The following is a 21,726-nucleotide window of genomic DNA, read 5'->3' as shown; positions in this document are numbered from 1 at the left end:
AAATAATAATAATAATAATGATGGCGGCATTTATTAAGCGCTTACTCTGTGCAAAGCACTGTTCTAAGTACCATAAAGGGGCAACCCACAGGCAAATGTGACGGAAGACCTCGATGCTTCCGAGTAATTTTTGCTTTTTTTCCTCATCAATTCAACCCAGTTCTACTCGCTGCAAGTTGCGCGCCTGTTTTCCTCCCACTATCATACCCCACCCTGCAAAAGCCGTTTTCCCTTCCGAACAGTGCTTTGCACATAGTAAGCACTTAATAAATGCCATTATTATTATTATTATTATTATTATTATTGGTAGTAGTAGTAGTAGTAGTAGTAGTATTGCAGCCTGTCTACTTGTTTTGTTTTGTTGTCTGTCCCCCCTTCTAGACTGTGAGCCCATTGTTGGGTAGGGACTGTCTCAGTGGAAAGAGCCCGGGCTTTGGAGTCAGAGGTCATGGGTTCGAATCCCGGCTCCGCCACATGTCTGCTGTGTGACCTTGGGCAACTCACTTCACTTCTCTGAGCCTCAGTTACCTCATCTGTAAAATGGGGATGAAGACTGTGAGCCCCACATGGGACAACCTGAACACCTTGTATCCCCCCAAGCGCTTAGAACAGTGCTCTGCTTAACAAATGCCATTATTATTATTATTATTATTATTATTATTATTATTATAAGGACTGTGTCCAATCTGATTAGCTGGTATCTACCCCAGCGCTTAACACAGCGCCTGGCACAGAGGAAGTGCTTAATAAATAATAATAATAATAATAATGATGGCATTTATTAAGCGCTTACTATGTGCAAAGCACTGTTCTAAGTACCACAAAGGGGCAACCACAGGCAAATGTGAAGGTAATTTTTGCTTTTTTTCCTCATCAATTCAACCCAGTTCTACTCGCTGCAAGCTGCGCACCTGTTTTCCTCCCACTATCATACTCCACCCTGCAAAAGCTGTTTTCCCTTCCGAACAGTGCTTTGCACATAGTAAGCGCTTAATAAATGCCATTATTATTATTAATAGTAGTAGTAGTAGTAGTAGTATTGCAGCCTGTCTACTTGTTTTGTTTTGTTGTCTGTCTCCCCCTTCTAGACTGTGAGCCCATTGTTGGGTAGGGACTGTCTCAGTGGAAAGAGCCCGGGCTTCAGAGTCAGGGGTCATGGGTTCGAATCCCGGCTCCACCACGTCTGCTGTGTGACCTTGGGCAAGTCACTTCACTTCTCGGAGCCTCAGTTACCTCATCTGTAAATGGGGATTGACTGTGAGCCCCACGTGGGACAACCTGATGATGTTATATCCCCCAAGAGCTTAGAACAGTGTTTTGCACATAGTAAGCGCTTAACAAATGCCATTATTATTATTATATGTTGCCGATTTGTACTTACCAAGCGCTTAGTACAGTGCTTTGCGCACAGTAAGCGCTCAATAAATACGACTGAGCGAATAAATGAATGAACACTGTGATCCAGGGGTAATTTCTGGTGGCACAGATCTGGGGAAAGAGGCACCGGGGCCGGAGACGAGTAAAGTCTTCTAGTCTGTGAGCCCACTGTTGGGTAGGGGCCGTCTCTATATGTTGCCAACTTGTACTTCCCAAGCGCTTAGTACAGTGCTCTGCACACAGTAAGCGCTCAGTAAATACGACAATGAATGAATGAAATACGGTAACAGTCTGTGGGGTGCTGACTACCAGAAGCGGCGCGGCAGAGGGGGAAGAGTGCAGGGCTGATGATGAGGATGGTATTTATTAAGCGCTTACTATGTGTTACGCACTGTTCTAAGCGCTGGGGTAGAAAGAGGCTAATCAGGTTGGACACAGTCCCTGTATCACATGGGGCTCACAAGCTTCATCCCCTGGCCAGGAGCCAGAAGATCCATCATCAATCATCATCATCAATCGTATTTATTGAGCGCTTACTATGTGCAGAGCACTGTACTAAGCGCTTGGGAAGTACAAATTGGCAACATACAGAGACAGTCCCTACCCAACAGTGGGCTCACAGTCTAAAAGGGGGAGACAGAGAACAAAACCAAACATACTAACAAAATAAAATAAATAGAATAGATATGCACAAACAAAATAAATAAATAAATAAATAAATAAATAAATAAATATGTACAAACATATATACATATATCCACCTTCTAATCCCCAGGTGTGACCTTGGGCAAGCAGCATGGCCTAGTGGCTAGAACACAGGCCTGGGGCTCAAAAGGCCATGGGTTCTAATTCTGACTGCCACGGGTCTGCTTTGAGACCTTGGGCAAGTCTTGGGCACAGAGAATAATAATAACAATAATAATGATGGCATTTGTTAAGCGCTTACTATGTGCAAAGCATCATCAGTCGTCATCAATCGTATTTATTGAGCGCTTACTGTGTGCAGAGCACTGTACTAAGCGCTTGGGAAGTACAAGTTGGCAACATATAGAGACAGTCCCTACCCAACAGTGGGCTCACAGTCTAGAAGGGGGAGACAGAGAACAAAACCAAATATACTAACAAAATAAAATAAATAGAATAGATATGTACAAGTAAAACAAATAAATAGCAAACTGTTCTAAGTGCTGGGGGGATACAAGGGAAGCAGCGTGGCTCAGTGTAAAGAGCCCGGGCTTTGGAGTCAGTGGTCATGGGTTCAAATCCCGGCTCCGCCCATTGCCAGCTCTGTGGCTGCACTTCTCTGGGCCTCAGTTACCTCATCTGTATAATGGGGGTGAAGACCGTGAGCCCCCCGTGGGACAACCTGACCACCTTGTAACCTCCCCAGCGCTTAGAGCAGTGCTTTCCACACGGTAAGCGCTTAATAAATGCTATCATTATTATTTCACTTCCTCTGTGCCTCGGTTACCTCGTCTGTAAAATGGGGATAAAGATTGTGAGCCCCAAGTGGGACTGGTTTTAATGATTTTTTTTTATTTTACCTACACCAGTACTTACTACAATTCTTGGCCCACAGAAAATGCTCAGCAAAACCACAATTTCTAGTATCGTCATCAACCCACCGTACAGTTTGGCCTCGTCTACCATCTTCTGGCTCCTCTGTCGCAAATTCTCGGTGTCCGCCAGAGCCCGCTTATACTTCTCCTGAGGGAAAGAGGCAAAAGACACAGTCAAAATTGCAATTCACTTAGACTGTGCTAAACACCGACACGACCCTAAATAAATGCTGAGATCACAATTCGAACCAAACCCCGTGGAAAGACGAACACGGACAAGTGAACGAAATCCAAGGAGCTCTGTTTCCGTTTCGGTATGAATGCTTAGTACGGTATTCGGCACGAAATAAGTGCTCGGTAAATAATAATAATAATGGCATTTATTAAGCACTTACTATGTGCAAAGCACTGTTCTAAGTGCTGGGTAAATGTGACTGATTGATTTAGGAGGCTCTTCATGCGCTAAACTCGAGGGCCGACAAAGAAACGCGGTTGGCAGAAGAGGGGAAGGGAAATTGTAAACCCCTTAAGTGATCTCGAAGGTAGGATGCAAATTCTCCTTTTCTGAGGATGTCGCTTTGGACAACAGCACACACCCCCTCATTAAGGGAAAAACTCTTTTCACTCTGGGTAATGAATAAATGGAACTAGTTTCCTCAAGACACTTAAAAGGTGGCAAGTATTTCAAAATTTGATATCCCAGATGATATGCCTATAAAGGGTCCTTTGAGGAAAGGTATTTTTGAGGAAAAAGTGGAGAGGTAGTAAGAATAATGGCATTTGTTAAGCGCTTACTATGGTGCCAAGCACTGTTCTAAGCGCTGTGGGGGGGATACAAGGTAATCAGGTTGTCCCTCATTCATTTATTGAGCGCTTACTGTGTGCAGAGCACTGTACTAAGCGCTTGGGAAGTACAAGTCGGCAACATATAGAGACGGTCCCTACCCAGCAATGGGCTCATGGGGCTCACAATCTTAACCCCCATTTTCCAGATGAGGGAACTGAAGCACTGAGAAGTGAAGCGACTTGTCCAAAGTCACACAGCTGACAAGCGGTGGAGCTGGGATTCGAACCCATGACCTCGGACTCCCAGGCCCGAGCTCTTTCCACTGAGCCACGCTGCTTCTCCTACTAGAAGGCACGTTCTGAGGGAGTTGAGAACATGCCTACTAACTCTAACTTTTGATAGCATTTATAATAATAATGGCATTTATCAAGCGCTTACTATGTGCAAAGCACTGTTCTAAGCGCTGGGGAGGCTACGAGAAGCCCGGGCTTTGGAGTCAGAGGTCCTGGGTTCAAATCCCAGCTCCGCCACTTGTCAGCTGGGTGACTCTGGGCAAGTCACTTCACTTCTCTCTGCCTCAGTTCCCTCATCTGGAAAAGAGGGATTAAGACTGTGAGCCCCACGGGGGACAACCTGATCACCTTGTATCCCCCCCAGCGCTTAGAACAGTGCTTTGCACACAGTAAGCGCTTAATAAATGCTAGTATTATCATTATTATTATTACAAGGTGATCCAGTTGTCCCACAGGGGGCTCACAGTCTTAATCCCCATTTTCCAGATGAGGTCACTGAGGCCAAGACAAGTGACGTGACTGGCCCAAAGTCACACAGCTGACCATTGGCAGTTGGGATTTGAACTCAGGACCACTAACTCCAAAGCCCGTGCTCTTTCCACTGAGCCACGCTGCTTATTTAAGTGCTTATTATGTGCCAATCACTTTTCTAAGCACTGGGGTGGATCCAAGTAAATCGGGTTGGACGCAGTCCCTGTCCCAGTTGGGGGCTCACAGTCTCCATCTCCCATTTTACAGCTGAGGTAAGTGAGGCATATGTATATATGTTTGTACATATTTTTTTACTCTATTTATTTATTTTATTTGTACATAGCTCTTCTATTTATTTTATTTTGTTAGTATGTCTGGTTTTGTTCTCTGTCTCCCCCTTTAGACTGGGAGCCCACTGTTGGGTAGGGACTGTCTCTATGTGTTGCCAATTTGTACTTCCCAAGCGCTTAGTACAGTGCTCTGCGCATAGTATACGATTGTTGATGATGATGATGATGATGATGATGATGATGACTTGCCCAAGGTCACCCGGCAGACATGCTGTACAGCCAGGATCAGAAGCCAGGTCCTGTGTCTCTCAAGTCCGGGCTCTTTCCATTAGGTCACACTCTCCTTGTTGGAAGGGAACATGTCTTCCAACTCTGTTGTACTGGGCTCACCCAAGCGCTTAGTACCATGCCCTGCCTTCATTCATTCGTATTCATTTTTAGACTGTGAGCCCACTGTTGGGTAGGGACTGTCTCTATATGTTGCCAATTTGTACTTCCCAAGCGCTTAGTACAGTGCTCTGCACATAGTAAGCGCTCAATAAATACGATTGATGATGATTACTCTCTTTATTTATTTATTTTACTCGTACCTATCCTATTTATTTGATTTTGTTAGTTGGTTTGGTTTTGTTCTCTGTCTCCCCCTTTTAGACTGTGAGCCCACTGTTGGGTAGGGACTGTCTATGTTGCCAACTTGTACTTCCCAAGCGCTTAGTACAGTGCTCTGCACACAGTAAGTGCTCAATAAATACGATTGACTGATTGATTGATTTATTGGGCACTTACTGTGTGCACGCACTGTACCAGGCTCTTTGTCTTGGCTCACACCATCGAGTCCTCTCCGCCCACAGCGACGGCATGGACGCCCCTTTTAGACTGTGAGCCCACTGTTGGGTAGGGACCGTCTCTCTATGTTGCCAACTTGTACTTCCCAAGCGCTTAGTACAGTGCTCTGCACACAGTAAGTGCTCAATAAATACGATTGATTGATTGATTGATTGAGCACTTACGGTGTGCATGCACTGTACTCGGCTCTTTGTCTTGGCTCACTCCGTCGAGTCCTCTCTGCCCCACAGCGACGGCATGGGCGCCCCTTTTAGACTGTGAGCCCACTGTTGGGTAGGGACCGTCTCTCTATGTTGCCAACTTGTACTTCCCAAGCGCTTAGTCCAGTGCTCTGCACACAGTCAGCGCTCAATAAATACGATTGATTGATTGATCTCTCCCAGAACGCCCCACCTCCACCTGGTAGTGGATCCACAGTTTTCTTGGGAAAAATCCGGGGGTGGTTTATCACCGCCTCCTTCCGCGCAGTCATCATCATCATCAATCGTATTTATTGAGCGCTTACTGTGTGCAGAGCACTGTACTAAGCGCTTGGGAAGTACAAATTGGCAACACATAGAGACAGTCCCTACCCAACAGTGGGCTCACAGTCTAAAAGAGTGGGCTCACAGTCAACTAGAGTCTCCACCCTCGACTCTCTCCCGTGCCCGCTGCTGCCCGGCACAGGGGAGTTTTGACTTGTAGCCGATGCCCGACGGGCCTCTGCTTCACTCTCCCTCCTATATTCGAGTCTAGTAGACGACTGGAAACTCTCCGGGTGCCACCCTGAAGTAACTAAGCACTTGGTACTTCCCAAGCGCTTAGTACAGTGCTCTGCACACAGTAAGCGCTCAATAAATTAGGAGGCCTTCCCAGACTGAGCCCCTTCCTTCCTCTCCCCCTCGTCCCCCTCTCCATCCCCCCATCTTACCTCCCTCCCTTCCCCACAGCACCTGTATCTATGTATATACGTTTGTACATATTTTTTACTCTACTTATTTATTTATTTAATTTATTTCTACATATCTATTCTATTTTATTTTGTTAGTATGTTTGGTTTTGTTCTCTGTCTCCCCCCTTTAGACTGTGAGCCCACTGTTGGGTAGGGACTGTCTCTAGATGTTGCCAATTTGTGCTTCCCAAGCGCTTAGTACAGTGCTCTGCACATAGTAAGCGCTCAATAAATACGATTGATGATGATGATGATAATAAATACGATTGATTGATTGATTGGTAGAGTACAATATAGCATAAACAGACACAAACCCTGCCCATGATGAGTTTACAGTCTAGAGATAAGTGGTCAACACATACCACTGATGAGGACCCAAGTTTTCTTTAACGTGGATGCCTTTGAGAACAGAGGACCGCCCTGCATTATCATCATCATCATCAATCGTATTTATTGAGCGCTTACTATGTGCAGAGCACTGTACTAAGCGCTTGGGAAGTACAAATTGGCAACATATATCCCAGAAGGGCAGGATGAGGTTTAGAATTTAGAGTTTCTTGCTTCAGAAAGTGAGGAACAAAGAGGAAGAGACGCCTTACCACCGTTTCTCTGAGCTGTTCTTCTAGCTTGACCTTCTCTTCGATGAGCGCCTTCTCCGCGGAGCCGGGTTCGGGCTTCTGTTCGCTGGGGTTTGAGTCCTCTTCCAAATGCTGCCCGCTGTTTTTCTGTTTTGTGGCCGTGCAGAGCAGCCGTGGGGAAGCCCTAAGACAAAGTCAGCACATGTTGACCCATTTCACTTTCCTAGAGTGATGGAGAAAAGATATCGGGGGGCAAAGCGGGGAGAGGGGAAATGGGGGGGGGGGGGTCCCTCCCGTCTCTGGGGGCTGCAGCTCGAGGGATAGCGGGGTAGACAATGTTTAGGCCAAGCAAAACTGGGACTGCTCCAGAAAAACAAGGAACAGCTCATTCAGAGATGCAGTGTGGCCCCATTCATTCATTCAGTCGTATTTATTGAGCACTTACTGTGTGTGCAGAGCACTGTACTAAGCACTTGGGAAGTACAAGTCAGCAACATATCATCACCATCATCATCAATCGTATTTATTGAGCGCTTACTAGGTGCAGAGCACTGTACTAGGTGCTTGGGAAGTACAAATTGGCAACATATAGAGACGGTCCCTACCCAACAGTGGGCTCACAGTCTAAAAGGGGGAGACAGAGAACAAAACCAAACATACTAACAAAATAAAATAAATAGAATAGATATGTACTAGTAAAATAAATAGAGTAATAAATATGTACAAACATATATACATATAGAGACGATCCCTACCCAACAATGGGCTCACAGTCTAGAAGGGGGAGACAGACAGCAAAACAAAACATGTGGACCGGTGTCATCAGAATAAATAGAAATAAAGCTGGATGCACATCATTAAGAAAATAAATAGAATGAGAGCCCGGGCCTGAGAGTCAGTGGGCCTGGGTTCTAATCCCGGCTCCGCCATTTGCCTGCCGTGGGACCTTGGGCAAGTTGCTTCCACTTCTTTATGCCTCAGTTCCCTCGTCTGTACAATGGGGACTACAACTTTGGGCCCCGTGTGGGCCAGGGATTATGTCCAATCTGATTAACTCCCACCTACCCCAGTGCTTAGTACAGTGCCTGGCACAGGGTAAGTGCTTAACCAACGCCATATCATCATCATCAATCGTATTTACTGAGTGCTTACTGTGTGCACAGCACTGTACTAAGCGCTTGGGAAGTACAAATTGGCAACATATAGAGACAGTCCCTACCCAACAGTGGGCTCACAGTCTAAAAGGGGGAGACAGAGAACAAAACCAAACATACTAACAAAATAAAATAAATAGGATAGATATGTACAAGTAAAATAGAGTAATAAATATGTACAACCATATATCCATATATACAGGTGCTGTGGGGAAGGGAAGGAGGTAAGATGGGGGGTTGGAGAGGGGGACGAGGGGGAGAGGAAGGAAGGGGCTCAGTCTGGGAAGGCCTCCTAGAAGGGAAGGAGATATGGGAAGGCCATATAAAAATGTATGCCTCCGAAGCTAAAACAGGGTCTCAGGGGTTTCCAAGACAATCTAGGGAAAAAGTCAGGTGTAAACAACTGAGCACCACACCCCCAAATACAGGCTGGAAGGTGGTGGTAATAATAATGATAATAATAATTGTGGTATGGGTTAAGTGCTTCCTAGATGCCAAGCACAGTGCTAAGTATCTCTAAGCATCAATCAATTGTATCTGTTGAGTGCTTATTCAATCATTCAATCGTATTTATTGAGCACTTACTGTGTGCAGAGCACTGGACTAAGCGCTTGGGAAGTCCAAGTTGGTGACATATAGAGACAGTCCCTACCCAACAACGGGCTCACAGTCTAGAAGGGGGAGATGGACAACAAAACAAGTAGACCATCGGAATAAATAGAATTATAGCTTATTGTGTGTACGGCACTGTACTAAGCACTAGAGAATACACAACTTAATATATCAGACACATTCCCTGCTCACAGTGAGCTTGCAGTCTAGAGGGGGAGACAGACGTTACTAGAAAGAAAGAAATTAAGGAGATGTAAGTAGATCCTTTGGGAAGGGCATTAGTTCTCCGAGTTCTTGGCATTTCTGCCTGTGCTTAAGTGCTTCCTAATAATAATAATACTGATAATAATAAGGCCTCCAGGAGGCCTTCCCAAACTGAGCCCCTTCCTTCCTCTCCCCCTCGTCCCCCTCTCCATCCCCCCATCTTACCGCCTTCCCTTCCCCACAGCACCTGTATATATGTTTGTACATATTTATTACTCTATTTATTTATTTTACTTGTACATATCTATTCTATTTATTTTATTTTGTTAGTATGTTTGGTTTTGTTCTCTGTCTCCCCCTTTTAGACTGTGAGCCCACTGTTGGGTAGGGACTGTCTCTATATGTTGCCAACTTGTACTTCCCAAGCGCTTAGTACAGTGCTCTGCACATAGTAAGCGCTCAATAAATACGATTGATGATGATGATGATGATAATTAGGGTACTTGTTAAGTGCTTACTATGTGCCAAGCACTATTCTAAGCGCTGGGGTAGACACAGGGTAATCAGGTTGTCCCACGTGGGCTCACACTTTTAATCCCCATTTTACCGGCGAGGTAACTGAGGCCCAGAGAAGTTAAGTGACTTGCCCAAGGTCACACAGCAGACACGTGGCAGAGCTGGGATTAGAACCCATGCCCTCTGACCCCCAAGCCCGGGCTCTTTCCACTAAGCCATGCTGCTTCTCCAAAGACCACTTCGCCCCACAACAGGTCATTCTGTCCAGTCCTATTGATTGAGCGCTTACTGGGTGCAAAGCACTGTCTGAAGTGGTTGGGCGAGTACAATACAGCAATCAATCAATCAGTCGTATTTATTGAGCGCTTACTGTGTGCAGAGCACTGTACTGAGCGCTTGGGGGGTACAAGTTGGCAACATATAGAGACGGTCCCTACCCAACAGTGGGCTCACAGTCTAGAAGGGGGAGACAGAGAACAATACAGCAATCAATCAATCAATCGATCGTATTTATTGAGCTCTTACTGTGTGCAGAGCACTGTACTAAGCGCTCGGGAAGTACAAGTTGGCAACATATAGAGACGGTCCCTACCCAACAGCGGGCTCACAGTCTAGAAGATGTCTAGCAATAAACCGACACGGTCCCCTGTCTGCAACGAGCTTACGGTCAAGAGAAGCAGCGTGGCTCAGTGGACTAGAGCCTGGGCTTTGGAGTCAGAGGTCATGGGTTCAAATCCCGGCTCCCCGCTTGTCAGCTGTGTGACTTTGGGCAAGTCACTTCACTTCTCTGGGCCTTAGTTACCTCATCTATAAAATGGGGACGAAGACTGTGAGTCCCCCATGGGACAACCTGATCACCTTGTGGCCTCCCCGGCGCTTAGAACAGCGCTTTGCACACAGTAAGCGCTTAATAAATGCCATTATTATTATTATTATTAGAAGGGGCTATGGAAGCTAGGTATGGGTAAGGGTGGCTAGCTATGTATATATGTATATATGTTTGTACATATTTGTTACTCTATTTATTTATTTTACTTGTACATATCTATTCTATTTCTTTTATTGTGTTAGTATGTTTGGTTTTGTTCTCTGTCTCCCCCTTTTAGACTGTGAGCCCACTGTTGGGTAGGGACTGTCTCTATATGTTGCCAACTTGTACTTCCCAAGCGCTTAGTGCAGTGCTCTGCACACAGTTAAGCGCTCAATAAATACGACTGATGATGATAAAAGGAGCAGTTTTCATACTTTAGACAGAGAATGCCTTTCAGAAAAAGACGCCCAATACAAGTTCAAGTCAACCTTAAAGAGAAGGGAGGGGATGGTAATGATTGTGGTAATCTGCCGGCTGCACAGAGAGGAAAAAAAATGTCTTGCTCCTAAAGGCAAAGCACTGGATTTCATAATAGGTGTGGGGGGAAATTCATTCTTTCATTCATTCAATCATATTTATTGAGCGCTTACTGTGTGCAGAGCACTGTATTAAGCGCTTGGGAAGCACGAGTTGGCAACATATAGAGACGGTCCCTACCCAACAGCGGGCTCACAGTCTAGAAGGGGGAGACAGACAACAAAACATATTAACAAAAAAATAAAAATAAATAGAATAAATATGCACAAATAAAATAGAGTAATAAATACGTACAAACATCTATACAGGTGCTATGGGGAGGGGGAAGAGGTAAGGAGGGGGGGAGAGGAAGGAGGGGGTTCAGTCTGGGAAGGCCTCCTCGAGGAGGTGAGCTCTCAGTAGGGCTTTGAAGGGAGGAAGATCCCTATACTATCCCTAATACTATCATCATCAATAGTATTTATTGAACACCTACTGTGAGCAGAACACTGTGCTTAGTGCTCGGGACAGTAAAATACAATAGAGTTGGTGGACAATCGATCAGTGATATTTATTGAGTGCTTACTGTGTGCAGAGCACTGTCCAAAGTGTTAGTAAGAGTAAAATACATCAGAGTTGGTAGACAAGTTCCCTTCCCACAATGAGGTTTTAATGAGCTAAATCATCATCATCATCATCAATTGTATTTATTGAGCGCTTACTATGTGCAGAGCACTGTACTAAGCGCTTGGGAAGTACAAATTGGCAACATATAGAGACAGTCCCTACCCAACAGTGGGCTCACAGTCTAAAAGAGTGGGCTCACAGTCTAACGCAAACAGATGTTTTTGTCCCCATTTTGTTTCAAGATGCTTTTATTGTTAATTAAATAACCAAAACTCAGTTGATGGACCTCATTCTTAAAAATACTAGCATCGTAAGCCTAGACCACTTATTCTAATACTTAACTCCCTTTCCCACTTCCATCGTGTCCTTTTTCAAGTCTTGTAAAAAGAAAAGAAACGTCCTGGATTGCAAAAAGCCAAAACTAACCACCGTTCAAATATTAAAAAAGGAACAACGTATTCTCCCATACATAGTCACTTGTGGTGTTGGCAAGAAGTGTGGTGAACCTCGGGGAAGGGTGCGGTAGGGAAGCAGTGTGGCCTAATGGATAGAACATCGGCCTGGGAGTCGGGAGGAGCTGAGTTCAAATCCCATCTCCACCACCCCTTCTGCTGTGTGACCTTGGACAAGTCACTTCACTGGGCCTTAGCTCCCTCATCTGTAAAATGGGGATTGAGACTGTGAGCCCCACGTGGGACAGGGACCGTGTCCAACCCCAGCACTAAGCACAGTCCCTGGAACATAGTAAGCGCTTAATACCGTAATTATTATTATTATTATGGGCAAACCGCCCAGTCACTCTCAAAAGTCTCAGGCCTGATAAAACAAAAAAAAAATCACATAAACTGATATTAAGCCATTAACTGCATGGCTCAGTGGAAAAAGCCCGGGCTTTGGAGTCAGAGGTCACGGGTTCAAATCCCAGCTCCGCCAATTGTCAGCTGTGTGACTTTGGGCAAGTCACTTCACTTCTCTGGGCCTCAGTGACCTCATCTGTAAAATGGGGATGAAGACTGTGAGCCCCCCGGGGGACAACCTGATCGCCTTGTAACCTCCCCAGCGCTTAGAACAGTGCTTTGCACATAGTAAGCGCTTAATAAATACCATTATATATATATCATCATCATCAATCGTATTTATTGAGCACTTACTGTGTGCAGAGCACTGTACTAAGCGCTTGGGAAGTACAAGTTGGCAACATATAGAGACAGTCCCTACCCAACAGTGGGCTCACAGTCTCAAAGTGTATATATATATACACACATATATATATACATATATATGTATACACATCCTCTTTAAAAAGCAGAAGCAATTAGGAAATCGGCCAAAAAGATGTAATATGTAATAATGGCATTGGTTAAGTGCTTACTATGTGCAAAGCACTGTTCTAAGTGCTGAGGGGGATACAAGGTGATCGGGTTGTCCCCCATGGGGCTCACAGTCTTAATCCCCATTTTACAGATGAGGGAACTGAGGCTCAGAGAAGTTAAGTGACTCGCCCAAGGTCACACAGCAGACACGTGGCAGAGCTGGGATTCGAACCCACGACCTCTGACTCCCAAGCCCGGGCTCTTTCCACTGAGCCACGCTGCTTCTCTAAGAAGATAATAATAATAATAATGTTGACATTTGTTAAGCGCTTACTATGTGCAAAGCACTGTTCTGAGCGCTGGGGGGGATACAAAGTGATCAGTTTGTCCCATGTGGGGTTCACAGTCTTAATCCCCATTTTACAGATGAGGTAACTGAGGCTCAGAGAAGTGAAGTGACTCGCCCAAGGTCACACAGCAGACATGTGGCGGGGTCGGGATTCGAACCCATGACCCCTGACTCCAAAGCCCGGGCTCTTTCCACTGAGCCACACTGAAGATGTCCTTCTTTTGTGCATGCAACCAAATGAAAGAAAAAGAATGTGAAAAACCTTTCCCCAAATTCTTTCTCCCGCTTTAATGGTGGCATTTGTTAAGTGCTTTGTTAAGTGAGAAGCAGCGTGGCTCAGTAGGAAAGAGCCCGGGCTTTGGAGTCAGAGGTCATGGGTTCGAATCCCGGCTCCACCAATTGTCAGCTGTGTGACTTTGGGCAAGTCACTTCACTTCTCCGGGCCTCAGTTCCCTCATCTGGAAAATGGGGATTAAATCTGTGAGCCCCACGAGGGACAACCTGATCACCTCGTAACCTCCCCAGCGCTTAGAACAGTGCTTTGCACATAGTAAGCGCTTAATAAATGCCATTAAAAAAAAAAAGTGCTTACCGTTGCTAAGCAGTATACTAAGTGCTGGGATAGATACAAGGTAACCAAGTGCTTAGTACAGCGCTCTGAACACAGTAAGCGCTCAATAAATACGCCCGAGGGAATGAAGATAATCAGGATGGACACAGTCCCGGTTCCGCATGGTGCTCACTGTTTAATCAATCAATCAATCATATTTATTGAGCGCTTACGGTGTGCAGAGCACTGTACTAAGCACTTGGGAAGGACAAGTTGGCAACGTATAGAGACGGTCCCTCCCCAATAGTGGGCTCACAGTTTAAGGCGGAGGGAGGACAGCTTTGAATCTTCAATCAATCAATCAATCGTATTTATTGAGCGCTTACTATGTGCAGAGCACTGTACTAAGCGCTTGGGAAGTACAAATTGGCAACATATACATATCTTCATTTTACAGGTGAGGAGCCTGAGGCCTGGAGAAGTGAGGACCTTGCCCAAGGTCACAGAGTGGGGAAGAAACAGAGGTGGGATTTGAACCCAGGTCGACTAACTCTCAGTCTGGTGCTTTTTTGAGTTTCCTGTGCCAAGCGCTGCGCTAAACACTGGGGTCGATACAGGACAATCAGGTCCTCACATGGGGCTCACAGGCTAAGTAATGAGAAAGGACAGTTATTGAATCTCCATTTTATGAGAAAACTGAGGGCCAGAGAAGTGACTTACCCAAGGTCACCCAGCAGACAAAAGCAACAGGGCCAGGATTAGAGAAGCAGCCGGGCTCAATCAATCGTATTTATTGAGCGCTTACTGTGTGCAGAGCACTGTACTAAGCGCTTGGGAAGTACAAGTTGGCAACATACAGAGAAGCAGCCTGGCTCAATCAATCAATCAATCGTCTTTATTGAGCGCTTACTGTGTGCACAGCACTGTAATAAGCGCTTGGGAAGTCCAAGTTGGCAACATATAGAGAAGCAGCCTGGCTCAATCAATCAATCAATCGTCTTTCTTGAGCGCTTACTGTGTGCAGAGCACTGTACTAAGCGCTTGGGAAGTACAAGTTGGCAACATATAGAGACGGTCCCGTGGAAAGAGCCCGGGCTTTGGAGTCAGAGGTCGTGGGTTCAAATCCCGGCTCCGCCAGCTGTCAGCTGTGTGACTTTGGGCAAGTCACTTCACTTCTCTGGGCCTCATCTGTAAAATGGGGATGAAGACTGTGAGCCCCTCGTGGGGCAACCTGATCACCTTGTAACCTCCCCAGCGCTTAGAACAGTGCTTTGCACATAGTAAGCACTTAACAAATGCCATTATTATTATTATCAGTAGTACCCAGGTCCCCAGAACTTGAATGCTAGCTCTCTTCCTCCCTTCAAGGCCCTACTGAGAGCTCACCTCCTCCAGGAGGCCTTCCCACACTGAGCCCCTTCCTTCCTCACCCCCTCGTCCCCCTCTCCATCCCCCCCCATCTTACCTCCTTCCCTTCCCCACAGCACCTGTATATATGTCTGTGTATATTTATTACTCTATTTATTTTACTTGCACATATCTATTCTATTTATTTTATTTTGTTACTATGTTTGGTTTTGTTGTCTGTCTCCCCCTTTTAGACTGTGAGCCCACTGTTGGGTAGGGACCGTCTCTATGTGTTGCCAACTTGTACTTCCCAAGCGCTTAGTACAGTGCTCTGCACGCAGTAAATGCTCAATAAATACGATTGATTGATTGGAGGCTTCTTTAAGAGCACCTACCATTCATTCAGTCATCATCATCAATCGTATTTATTGAGCGCTTACTATGTGCAGAGCACTGTACTAAGCGCTTCGGAAGTACAAATTGGCAACATATAGAGACAGTCCCTACCCAACAGCAGGCTCACAGTCTAAAAGGGGGAGACAGAGAACAAAACCAAACATACTAACAAAATAAAATAGAATAGCTATGTACTAGTAAAATAAAGTAATCATCAATCGTATTTATTGAGCGCTTACTATGTGCAGAGCACTGTACTAAGCGCTTGGGAAGTACAAGTTGGCAACATACAGAGACAGTCCCTACCCAACAGCGGGCTCACAGTCTAAAAGGGGGAGACAGAGAACAAAACCAAACATACTAACAAAATAAAATAAATAGAATAGCTATGTACTAGTAAAATAAATAATAAAGTAATCATCAATCGTATTTATTGAGCACTTACTATGTGCAGAGCACTGTACTAAGCGCTTGGGAAGTACAAATTGGCAACATATAGAGACAGTCCCTACCCAAAAGTAATAAATATGTACAAACATATATACATATATACAGTCGAATTTATTAAGCGCTTACCGCATGCAGGGCACTGTGCTAAGCACTGTTCACAGAAAGGCGGCAAGCGAGGCCTAGCGGAAACCCCCTGGGTCTTGGATTAAGCCCCGGGTTCTAATCCCAGCTTGGCGTGACCTTGGACAAGTCACCTGACCTCGCCTCATCTGTACAGCGGGGACGATACTTCACCGCCTTTCTGTGATCACAAAAAGGGAGACAGCTAATGGGGAAGCACTTTGGGAAACTAAAATCACTGGAAGAATTTCAAAGTTCAGTTTCGCCCCCTCGGCGGTTCAAACGCAGCCTGGAAATAATAATAATAATGGCATTTGTTAAGCGCTTACTATGTGCAAAGCACTGTTCTAAGCGCTGGGGGGGGGGGGAATACAAGGTGATCAGGTTGTCCCGCATGGGGCTCACAGTCATAATCCCCATTTTACAGATGAGGTAACTGAGGCTCAGAGAAGTTAAGTGACTTGCCCAAGGTCACACAGCAGACATGTGGCGGAGCAGGGATTTGAACCCATGACCTCTGACTCCAAAGCCCGGGCTCTTTCCACTGAGCCACACTGCTTCTCCCTGACGTCTGACGTCCCCACTCTTGCTCACTCCTGAATATTTTTCCCTCTTAATCGGTGGCTTCTTCCCGCCATCGACCCCCGACCCCCGTCATCCCCCGGGCCTGGAATGCCCCCAATCCCTCTGCCCCTCCGCCAAGCTAGCTCTCTTCCTCCCTTCAAGGCCCTGCTGAGAGCTCACCTCCTCCAGGAGGCCTTCCCACACTGAGCCCCTTCCTTCCTCTCCCCCTCGTCCCCCTCTCCATCCCCCCCATCTTACCTCCTTCCCTTCCCCACAGCACCTGTATATATGTATATATGTTTGTACATATTTATTACTCTATTTATTTATTTTACTTGTACATATCTATTCTATTTATTTTATTTTGTTAGTATGGTTTTTTTTTTCCTCTGTCTCCCCCTTTTAGACTGTGAGCCCACTGTTGAGTAGGGACTGTCTCTATATGTTGCCAATATGTACTTCCCAAGCGCTTAGTACAGTGCTCTGCACATAGTAAGCGCTCAATAAATATGATTGATTGATTGATTGATTCTTCCTTGGATCCCGCTTCAGCATTGCCCACTAACTACGGCATCGTGTCCGACCCTCCGGACCCCATTTTAAACTCTCCCCCCTCCCGCCAGGTCCCTGTCCCCTGGGAGAGTTTAATCATTCCCTCGCGGCTCACTGGAAAGAGCCCGGGCTTTGGAGTCGGAGGTCATGGGTTCAAATCCCGGCTCCGCCAGTTGCCAGCTGTGTGACTCTGGGCCAGTCACTTCACTTCTCTGGGACTCAGTTACCTCATCTGGAAAATGGGGATGAATCCATCCATCAATCGCATTTAGTGAGCGCTTACTGTGTGCAGAGCACTGGACTAAGCGCTTGGGAAGTACAAGTTGGCAACATATAGACGGTCCCTACCCAACAGTGGGCTCACGGTCAAGAAGGGGGAGACAAAGAACAATCAATCAATCAATCGTATTTATTGAGCGCTTACTGCGTGCAGAGCACTGTACTAAGCGCTTGGGAAGTACAAGCTGGCAACATCTAGAGACAGTCCCTACCCAACAGTGGGCTCACAGAACAAAACAAAACATAGGATGAAATCACAGGATGAAGACTGTGAGCCCCCTGTGGGGCCACCTGATCACCTTGTATCCCCCCCACAGCGCTTAGAACAGTGCTTTCCACATAGTAAGCGCTTAATAAATGCCATCATTATTATTATTCGCTAAGAGAACGGCCCCAGCTTTTGACCTTCTCGGGCACCGGGACGGGTGTCCCTGCCTCATATAAATGGGGGGATCTCCCCTCCAAATGGCTGGTCCAAGCGCTCAGTACAGTGCTCTGCACACAGTAAGCGCTCCATAAATACGATCGAATGAATGAATGGTCCGCCCCGAAGAAATACCCTTCCAAGCTGGGCAGGTGGGCCGGACAACTTGGTTTGATCCCAGCCTCCTTTTCACCCGATCCAAAGTGAAGAGAAGCAGCGTGGCCTAGTGGATAGAGCCCGGGGCCTGGGAGTTGGAGGTCGTGGGTTCTAATCCTGGCTCTGCCACTCAATCAATCAATTGTATTTCATCATCATCAATCGTATTTATTGAGCACTTACTGTGTGCAGAGCACTGTACTAAGCGCTTGGGAAGTACAAATTGGCAACATGTAGAGACAGTCCCTTCCCAACAGTGGGCTCACAGTCTAAAAGGGGGAGACACAGAACAAAACCAAATATACTAACAAAATAAAATAAATAGAATAGATATGTACAAGTAAAATAGAGTAATAAATATGTACAAACATATATGCATATATATATATACACACACATATATTTATTGAGTGCTTACTGTGTGCAGAGCACTGTACTAAGCACTTGGGAAGTACAAGTTGGCAACACATAGAGACAATCCCTACCCAACAGCGGGTCTGCTGCGTGACCTTGGGCAAGTCACTCAACTTCCCTGTGTCTCAGTTACCTCATCTGTACAATGGCGATTAAAACTGTGAGCCCCATGTAGGACAAACTGATCACCTTGTATCTACCCCAGCGTTTAGAACAGTGCTTGGCACATAGTAAACCCTTAACAAATACCATTATTTATTATTATAGTTTTAAGGGGCTTCCCTCCAGAAGGCCAGAATGTTTGACCCCCCTCGACCCCACCTGCTCCTCTTCTAGACTGTGAGCCCACTGTTGGGTAGGGACCGTCTCCCGATGTTGACAACTTGGACTTCCCAAGCGCTTAGTCCAGTGCTCTGCACACAGTAAGCGCTCAATAAATACGATTGATTGATTGATTGGCTCCACTGTAACCTCCATGAGGGCAGGGATCACACCAACCAACCCTACTGCACTCTCAATCATATTTATCTAATCCCCCTCATCCCCCTCTCCATCCCCCCATCTTACCTCCTTCCCTTCCCCACAGCACCTGTATATATGTATATATGTTTGTACATATTTATTACTCTATTTATTTATTTTGCTTGTACATATCTATTCTATTTATTTTATTTTGTGAGTATGTTTGGTTTTGTTCTCTGTCTCCCCCTTTTAGACTGTGAGCCCACTGTTGGGTAGGGACTGTCTCTATATGTTGCCAACTTGTACTTCCCAAGCGCTTAGTACAGTGCTCTGCACACAGTAAGCGCTCAATAAATACGATTGATGATGATGATGATGATGATCTAACACTTGTGGCGGGCAGATACTCTCCCAAGTGTTTAGAGAAGTGCTCTGCACACAGTGCATATTCACTGGACCCCACAGATTGATCAATACTCTTTTTTATCAGTATTTGTTAAGTGCTTACTATGGGCCAGGCACTGTATGAAGTTCTGGGGAAGATGTAAACTAATCAGGTTGGACAAGGTTCATGTCCCAAACGGGGCTCACGGTAGTAGTAGTAATAGTAATAATAGTAATAATAGTAATAATAGTAATAGTAATAATAATAATAATAATAATAATAATAATAATAATAATAATAATAATAATGATGATGATGATGATGATAGTTGTTACACACTTACTACGTGCCAAGCACTGTTTGAAGCCCTGGGGTAGATACAAAGTAATCAGGTTGGACACAGTCCCTGTCCCACATGGGGCAGCCCTTAATCCCCATTTTACAGATGAGATGAGAAGCAGCGTGGCTCGATGGAAAGAGCACAGGCTTGGGAGTCAGAGGTCATGTGTTCGAATTCCAGCTCTGCCAACTGTCAGCTGTGTGAACTTGGGCAAGTCACAACTTCTCTGTGCCTCAGTCGCCTCCTCTGTAATAATAATAATAATGGTATTTGTTAAGTGCTTACTATGTGCAAAGCACTGTTCTAAGCGCTGGGGAGGTTACAAGGTGATCAGGTTGCCCCACGTGAGGCTCACAGTTTTAACCCCCATTTTACAGATGAGGGAACTGAGGCCCAGAGAAGTTAAGTGACGTGCCCAAAGTCACACAGCTGACAGTTAGCAGAGCCGGGAGCTGTAAAATGGGGATTAAGACTGGAAGCCCCATGTGGGACAACCTGATCACCCTGTATACTCCCAGAGCTTAAAACAGTGCTTTGCACATAAGCGCTTATAATATTATTATATTATTATTATTATTATGTAACTGAGAACTGGGGAGGGCCTGAGATCACATAGCAGACATGTGGCAGGACCAGGATTAGAACTCAGGTTCTTCTGAAGTCCAGGCCCGGTCACTAAGCCGTGCTGCTTCTCTATTTAGTCACTTGTTTCACTTTGTCATCACTCAACAATTATTTTTCCCCACCCTAAAAGCTTTATTGCATTCCCATCACCTCCACGGGCCTTCCTTGACTAAGCCCTCTTTTCCTCTCCTCCCTTCTGCGTCACCCGGACTCCCTCCCTTTCTTCATCTCCCCTCCCAGGCCCACAACACTCACGTCCGAATCTGTCATTTTTATTTATTGATTTTTATTCATATCTGCCTCACCCTGTAGACTGTAAGGTGGTTGTGGGCAGGGAATGTGTCTGTTTAATAATAATGATGGTATTTGTTCAACGCTTACCGTGTGCCAAGTACTGTTCTAAGCGCTGGGGTAGATCTATCAATCGTATTTATTGAGCGCTTACTGTGTGCAGAGCACTGTACTAAGCGCTTGGGAAGTACAAGTTGGCAACATATAGAGACGGTCCCTACCCAACAGTGGGCTCACAGTCTAAAAGGGGGAGACAGAGAACAAAACCATACTAACAAAATAAAATAAATAGAATGGATATGTACAGGTAAAATAGAGTAATAAATATGTACAAATATATATACATATATACAGGTGCTGTGGGGAAGGGAAGGAGGTAAGATGGGGGATGAGGGGGATGCAAGGTCATCAGGTTGGACACAGTCCCTGTCCCACTCCCCATTTTGCAGGTGAGGTAACTGAGTCCCAGAGAAGTGAAATGACTTGAGCAAGGTCACCCAGCAGACAGGTGGCAGAGCCAGAAGCAGAACCCATATAGCTATAATTCTATTTATTCTGATGATTTTGACACCTGTCTACATGTTTTGTTTTGTTGTCTGACTCCACCTTCTAGACTGTGAGCCCGCTGTTGGGTAGGGACCGTCTCTATATGTTGCCGACTTGTACTTCCCAAGCGCGTAGTGCAGTGCTCTGCACACAGTAAGCGCTCAATAAATAGAGAAGCAGTGTGGCTCAGTGGAAAGAGCCCGGGCTTTGGAGTCAGAGGTCATGGGTTCAAATCCCGGCTCCGCCGCTTGTCAGCTGTGTGACTTCGGGCAAGTCACTTCACTTCCTCTGGGCCTCAGTTCCCTCATCTGTAAAACGGGGATGAAGACTGTGAGTCCCCCATGGGACAACCTGATCACCTTGTATCTACCCCAGCGCTTAGAACAGTGCTTTGCACATAGTAAGCGCTTAACAAATACCATCATCATTATTAATAAATACAATTGCATGAATGAATGAACTCATGACCTTCTGCCTCCCAAGCCTACTGTCCTCTCCCAAGCGCTTAGTAGCTGAGAAGCAGCATGGCGTCGTGGGTAGAGCCCAGGAGTTGGAAGGTCATGGGTTCTAATCCTGACTCTAATCCATCCCC

The 21,726-nt window shown here is 45.7% G+C and overlaps 1 protein-coding gene across 2 annotated transcripts in view; it reads right to left on the bottom strand.

Moving 5' to 3' along the window:
- GRPEL1 (GrpE like 1, mitochondrial) overlaps window positions 1-21,726 on the bottom strand; it is a 31,307-nt gene that overhangs the window by 8,075 nt on the left and 1,506 nt on the right. The window contains exons 2-3 of one of the 2 annotated variants that reach the window (XM_038745363.1): window positions 7,154-7,316; window positions 3,003-3,084 (exon numbers count right to left, since the gene is read on the bottom strand). In XM_038745363.1, coding sequence (XP_038601291.1) covers window positions 3,003-3,084; window positions 7,154-7,316 — 245 coding nt within the window. The remainder of the gene's footprint in view (window positions 1-3,002; window positions 3,085-7,153; window positions 7,317-21,726) is intronic. The other variant, XM_038745364.1, reaches the window with a different exon arrangement.

This window comes from Tachyglossus aculeatus, chromosome 4 (assembly GCF_015852505.1).
Source record: "Tachyglossus aculeatus isolate mTacAcu1 chromosome 4, mTacAcu1.pri, whole genome shotgun sequence".
Lineage (NCBI taxonomy): Eukaryota > Metazoa > Chordata > Mammalia > Monotremata > Tachyglossidae > Tachyglossus > Tachyglossus aculeatus.
Note: the sequence above shows the minus strand (reverse complement) of the source record. Positions and strands in the feature narration are given on the sequence as shown.